General features: G+C 49.7%; 1 protein-coding gene across 3 annotated transcripts in view; it reads left to right on the forward strand.

The window, feature by feature from the left end:
- Nucleotides 1–3,344: 3,344 nt before the first annotated feature.
- Nucleotides 3,345–6,599, forward strand: part of crmp1 (collapsin response mediator protein 1) — a gene marked incomplete at both ends in the record, with an annotated part of 8,531 nt that continues 5,276 nt past the window's right edge. Inside the window, 6 exons of one of the 3 annotated variants that reach the window (XM_084454333.1) lie at nt 3,345–3,713; nt 4,480–4,568; nt 4,720–4,904; nt 5,128–5,292; nt 5,510–5,571; nt 6,545–6,599. The exon at nt 6,545–6,599 is cut by the window's right edge and continues 26 nt beyond it. In XM_084454333.1, coding sequence (XP_084310459.1) covers nt 3,345–3,713; nt 4,480–4,568; nt 4,720–4,904; nt 5,128–5,292; nt 5,510–5,571; nt 6,545–6,599 — 925 coding nt within the window. The remainder of the gene's footprint in view (nt 3,714–4,479; nt 4,569–4,719; nt 4,905–5,127; nt 5,293–5,509; nt 5,572–6,544) is intronic. The other 2 variants (XM_084454334.1, XM_084454335.1) reach the window with 2 other exon arrangements.

The raw sequence follows: 6,599 nt of genomic DNA on the forward strand, positions 1-6,599 counted from the left end.
CTCACCTATAAACGAGAAGGACAACAACATGTGTTTAAACAACAAAATCTCAATACAGGTTCAAAGTACATGTGAGACAAACAGTGTAACTGTGGGAAATGGGGTCAGTGGGGGGGGGGGGGGGGGGGCAATCCCTCTTGTCACTTTGCCCTAAAAATGTGACACCGGACCCTCTCTGTACGGACCAAGAGCCTGACATCGCCTGTCACTACCCACCCAACCACATGTACAGACACACACCCACACACACACACACACACACACACTCCAGAGGCTAAATCTCGGGCAAAATCTCAAAGAAATTGTGAACCTTTTAATATCTTTCTTCTTTAACACAGCCATATGTCTCAAATAAAGAGCATTAGACATAATTTATGAGCTGCTTACTGTTTACGATGTGTATGTTTTTTGGGGTGGCTGGTCTCATGAACAGCAGCTGTTGATTTGAACCGACTTCACAGCATGACGAGACAGGGTAACCGCCTCTCAAAACAGGTACAACCAAAGTGACTTACTCATAGTTAAAACACGGAGATTTCTTCAAGACATAAAACGAGGTCCTGTTTAAGTCCAAAGTTAGAAGAGTGGTGTTTGCTCTGGGTCCATGGCAGACGTGACAGCGCCGGGTAACCAGACACAGCTCTGAGCTGCGTGCCCGCAAGCAATGAGTGCACAGCAATCTACCACCCGCCCCCCTCGAATGTCGTAGGCTACTGGACGTCGTAAGCGCCTGTCTAGTAATCCACTCAACTGGTTGGTGTGACTGGTATTTATGGGTGGAGTAGGCCTACATGGGATATCATTATTATTCCCAAGGGAGAACAGCCGACCGCACGCATTACAGAAGCATTCTCCCTGTGCTGTGCCCAAGTATCTCCTTAACTGTCACTATTCAGCGACTCATCGGCGAATTAAAATCGCTTGGAAACGATAGAGACTTGGCTACGTGTCTATTAGTTCTGGACCTTTAATTCAGCTCCAATTAAGTCTCTGGATGGCATCGTTTAAGATTATCGGTAGGGGGTTTCAAGTCTGGAGCTCGGGCCTACGTGAGACCCGTTTAAGCATCCTCCAATCTCCATCCTGTAGGCCACGGGTCCGGGAAACCGGACCATGATAAACGGTTGCCTGTATCAAACAAGCCTAGCCTAAATAAGACGTCTAGGATGAAGTGAAAATTTTGAATTTGGCGTTCCGTTTCTCATCGCTGGATGAACGCAGGTGCTGAAGGGAGAGCTCCTTCTTCTGTTCTCTCTGTTTCAGCATACGCTAGCCTACTGCTACTGCGGTCAAGCCAGCCTTCAATTCGGAAATGCAAGTCATGTGCGCCACCGCCAGTTCCCCTTTGCGCAAACACTAGCGCTATTAGGGTAAATCGTTTTTTATATTGTAAGAACGGATATTTGCCACCTTCGCGTTCATTTACTTTAGTGAAGTCAACTAACAATGGTTTGATCAAGGAAGTGAAAGGACGTTCTGATGTGCCATTTCACTCCCATAATGCCACACCAGTTCCACTTAAGAGTGCTAGCAGACCACCTAAAAGGTGTCACCTAGTGACATTGAGGACATTCTGATGTGGCATTTAAAAATAAAGGCCCTCTAAAATGTTCTTGATGACCAGATTAGGAGTAAAATGAGACTGCCCATAATGCCACACACGGTGTCACCCAAATGGCGTTCAGGACATTCTGATATGCAATTTCAAAATATAGGCCCTCTAAATTGTCCTACACAACCTACTACTTTCCTCCAAATTCAGATTTGGATTAAAATGAGACCTCCCATAATGCCACAACAATTCCACTCCAGAGTGCTAGCAGACCACCTCATGGTGTCACTCCGAGATGGTGAAGACATTCTAATGTGGCATTTCAAAATAAGGGCCCTCTAAAATGTACTATACAACCTACTACTTTCCTCCAATTTCAGATAAGGATAAAAAGGAGACCCCATAATGCCACACCAGTTACAGTTCAGATTGCTAGCAGAGCTGCACTGGTGTCATCCAGTGACTTTGAGGACATTCTGATGTGGCATTTCAAAATAAAGGCCCTCTTAAACGTCTTTGTTGACATAGCCTACTATTTCCTCCAATTTCAGATTTGGAGTAAAAGGAGACCGCCCATAATGTCACAATTCCACTTCAGAGTGCTAGCAGACCACCTCACAGTATCACCCAGAGACCTTCAGGACATTCTGATGTGGCATTTCAAAATAACGGCCTTCTAAAGTGCTCTACGACCTAGTACTTTCCTCCAATTTCAGATAAGAATTTAAAGGAGATCGCCCATAATGCCACACCAATTCCATTTCAGAGTGCTAGCAGACCACTTCAGGGTATCACCCAGTGATATTTTTTTTTGTGTTTTTTGTTGTTGTTTTGAGAACATTGGCTCTTCTTTACAATGAGGAGTCAAATCGGCTAATGTCAATTTAGATATCAACTTTATTTATTTGCTGTTTAAGCAACCAATAGTATCTTATCATTCTATACATGTAAAACAATGAAGATTGAGAACAACACTCCAAGTTAATATTTTAATGCCATGAAAGCAAACGTTTCGGGACTAGGCCTACGTGTAAAAGAGAGAGAGATGACACAGAGAGAACGAGAGAGGAAAGAGAGAGAGAGAAAGAAAGAGAGAGAGAGATAGAGAGAGAGAGAGAGAGAGAGAGAGAGATGACACAGAGAGAACGAGAGAGAGGAAAGAGAGATAGAGAAAGAGAGAGAGAGAGAGAGAGAGAGAGAGAGAGAGAGAGAGAGAGAGAACGGACCAATCTGGTTGCCCTTGCAGATGTGGGTCAAAATTCGCTAATCTCCTGATGTTTTGATCTGGTCTGCACGCCCCTCATGCACCCTGGCATCAACCCCCACTTCAGAGAGCGAGAGAGAAAGAGAGAGAGGGAGAGAGAGAGACCGTGTGTGTGTGCGTGCGCCTGTGTTCTCTATGTGTGTTTGCGTTTGTGTGTGCCCGCGTGTGTCTCCATTTGTGCGTGCGTATGTCTCCGAGTGTGCTCTCTGATCTCGGCTCTTGCGGCTCTATGAACGCCTCGGCGCTAAACTAGTTCATTCTGACGCGCGCTGCCGCTCCTCCTGGGCGGAATCTGGACCATCGCATCGCCATCCAGTGTGAAGCAAAAGCAGCGGCAGTGGCACTCACGACTTTTGCCGCATCTCACAGCTACACAGCGCCCTGACAGGCAGAGTGCAGGGCAGAGTGCAGCCGTCAGCGGGGGGAGACTATAGCCGTGACCTGGTTAGAACAGGCAACAGATAGGCTGCTTTATCTCCGCTAGTTCGAGGTCCTTAAAGAAGAAGCTCCGCTCCTTGTAACGACATTATGTCCGACTGCAGGCGGCAGTGGAATCGGGAGGATGAGCTGCCGGTTTATCTGGCGGGACCGATCACCACCGGTCCGGGTAAGCGGAAATCGTACGGGATGTTCTCCTCCGTGGAAGGCGCGTACGACAGTAAGACGATAGATTTCGACAACTACGCGGTGGGGAAGAAAGGGAGCAGGACCCCGAGGACCGGCAGCCGGGAGAGGCTCCTCGACGCCAGGGACCCCGTCACTGAGACGGTCAGCGAGGCCAGCGAGGTCCGTGGCGGGTCGCTGGTTAGCTCGCCCGGGGACAGGGTCGACGACCGGCCGGCTGTAGAGATCAAACACTCGTCGGTGCAGGATGGTTCAGGACGAGGGAAGGGAATGGTAAGTGCCACTGAGCAATTAGTCTAGTCCACATCACTCCCTCTGGCCGATATTCTGATCTTGGCGACGTGGATGACCCACTTTACGCGTAGGTGTGATGCTGGTATTTTGGGGTCCACTCTACTGCACTGCAGCAGCCAAAACGCAGTGAAATATAGGCCGAAATGACAAATCGTGCTCCCTGCATCAAAAATATACGTTCACGAATGTCCCTCAGCTGGTCCATGGTGACATTACGACCGGTGGTGCTGAAACGGACAGCGACAGACTGGCGTCGCCCTGCTGTGTTGTTTGTCTTGCCTCGCGTGCCTATGCGCTCCAGTTGGTACCGGGCTCGCGCCACCGGCCAGACGCTCGCACGCGCACATGCACTGTCCGTGTCTCTCCGTGCTTGTCTCTCCGTGCTTGTCTCTCCGTGCTTGCTCCTTTCCCTCTCTCCGGGAGAAAGGTGCGCTCCATTCATCCTGACAAAGCCCTACGGCGGAGGACTCACCGGTCACCGCCCTGCAGCTATGACATTGAATGATCTCTGAAAAACACAATGTTAATCTAATCCCATCTCCCATTCTTTAACCATTCTTTTTCTTTCTTTCTTTCTTTCTTTCTTTCTTTCTTTCTTTCTTTCTTTCTTTCTTTCTTTCTTTCTTTCTTTCTTTCTTTCTTTCTTTCTTTCTTTCTTTCTTTCTTTCTTTCTTTCTTTCTTTCTCTCTCTTCCTCTTTTCTCTCTCCCTCTCCCCCTCCATCCCTCCACCTGTCTCCTCTGCAGAGTGAAAGGCTGTTGATCAAGGGAGGGCGTGTGGTCAACGATGACCAGTCGCTGTTCGCAGACGTGTACATAGAGGATGGCCTGATTAAGTACGTATGGAAGAGAGAGAAAGAGAGAGAGAGAAAGAGAGAGAGAGAACCTTCCTTCTAACCTCCCACCCCCTTATGCCTCACCTCTGCCCCCTGGCACCCTCTCAACCCCTTCTCCCACCTCCCACCCCCTCCACCCTGGAACCGGTAGGCAGGTGGGGGAGAACCTGGTCGTGCCAGGGGGGGTGAAGGTTGTCGAGGCCGGGGGCCGCATGGTGATCCCTGGGGGGATAGACGTCAACACCTGCCTGCTGAAGCCCTTCCTGGGGACCCCTCCCGTGGACGACTTCTTCCTGGGGACCAAGGCGGCTTTGGCGGGGGGGACCACCATGATCAGTGAGTGGGGATTGTGATCAGGTGCGCTCACACACACACGCACACACACACGCACACGCACACAAGGTTGTAATCAAGCCTACACACACAAGCTTATACCCAGCCCTGTCAACAACACACACACACACACACACACACAGGCTTTCACCCCCCCCTCCCCCATCACACAAACACACTTCCTCTCCTCCTCCCACCTTGACCCCTGACCTCTGCCCCCCGCCAGTTGACCACGTGACCCCTCAGCCGGGGGACAGCCTGCTGGGGGCGTTCGAACGCTGGCAGGAAGCCGCGGACAGGAAGTCGTGCTGCGACTACTCGCTGCACGTCGACGTCCCCCAGTGGCACGAGGGGGTCAAGGAGGAGCTGGAGGTGCTGGTGCAGGAGAAAGGTACGGACGCGTCGATGACTGATGATGGACCGGTGGGTGATTGGATTTTATCTTTGTAGTATGATAGTAAACTTACTTCCCATACACTCTCTCTCTCTCTCTCTCTCTCCATATCTCTCTCTCTCCCTCTCTCTCTTTCTCTCTCTCTCTCCATATCTCTCTTTCTCTCTCTCTCTCTCTCTCTCTCTCTCTCTCTCTCTCTTTCTGTGTCTCTCAGGGGTCAACTCCTTCCAGGTTTACATGGCCTATAAGGACCTGTACCAGATGACAGACTCTCAGGTTGGTCTGTCACTGTCCACACCAGACCCAGTGCAAGCAGAATTTAGGCACTTGAACACGTTTTCCCAGTTCAGTGGAACCAACGGACAGCCCCTAAACTCAAAAATAAATTGAATGCAAAGCTAATAAATGTATTTCTAAAGTTCATCAGACATTAAACAGTCATTTTAGCTGTATTCCTCCAGATCATCCACTATAATCACTGTTCAGTTAGAATATATTTTGTTTTTCATCAGCCGGCCTTAACGAGTGACACATCTGATTTCAACTGTGCTAATTAAGATCCTGTTCTGTTCAGCTGCTTATGTGCTGTGTTGTCACTACTTGCATCTGTAGTTTTGGAATGAGTTACGTCAACCTGTGAATAATGTAGCCTAATGCCCAGTCTGTATTTCATCTGCTTGAACATGGTCCCATTTTTCCTAATGTGAGATTATTGGATAATCTCTAATGTTGTCTTTTCCTCTGCTCATCTGCCTTCTCCTCCCTCTCTCTCCTTCTCCCTCCTCTCTTTCTCTCCTCTCTCCTTCTCTCTTTCTCTCCTCTCTCCTTCTCTCCTCTCTCTCCTTCTCCCTCCCCCTCTCTCCTCCTTCTCCCTCCCTCTCTCCTCTCTCCTTCTCCCTCTCTCTCCTCCCTCCCCCTCTTTCTCCTTCTCTCCCTCTCTCCTCCTCCCCCTCTTTCTCCTTCTCTCCCTCTCCTCCTCCCCCTCTCCTTCTCCCTCTCTCTCCTCTCTCCTCCCTCTATTTCTCCTTCTCTCCCTCTCTCCTTCTCCCTCTCTCTCCTTCTCCTTCCCCCTCTCTCTCCTCTCTCCCTCTCTCTCCTCTCTCTCCTCAATCCCTCTCTCTTTCTCCTTCTCTCCTTCTCCCTCCCTCCCTCTCCTCTCTCTCTCTCTCCTCCGTTCCCTCTCTCCTCCGTTCCCTCTCTCCTTCCCTCTCTCCTTCTCTCTCTCTCTCTCTCTCTCTCTCTCTCTCAGTTGTATGAGGCGTTGTTGTTTCTGAAGGAGCTGGGTGCTGTGGTGCTGGTGCATG

This window comes from Borostomias antarcticus, assembly GCF_949987555.1.
Source record: "Borostomias antarcticus genome assembly, chromosome: 20".
In the NCBI taxonomy this organism is placed as follows: domain Eukaryota; kingdom Metazoa; phylum Chordata; class Actinopteri; order Stomiiformes; family Stomiidae; genus Borostomias; species Borostomias antarcticus.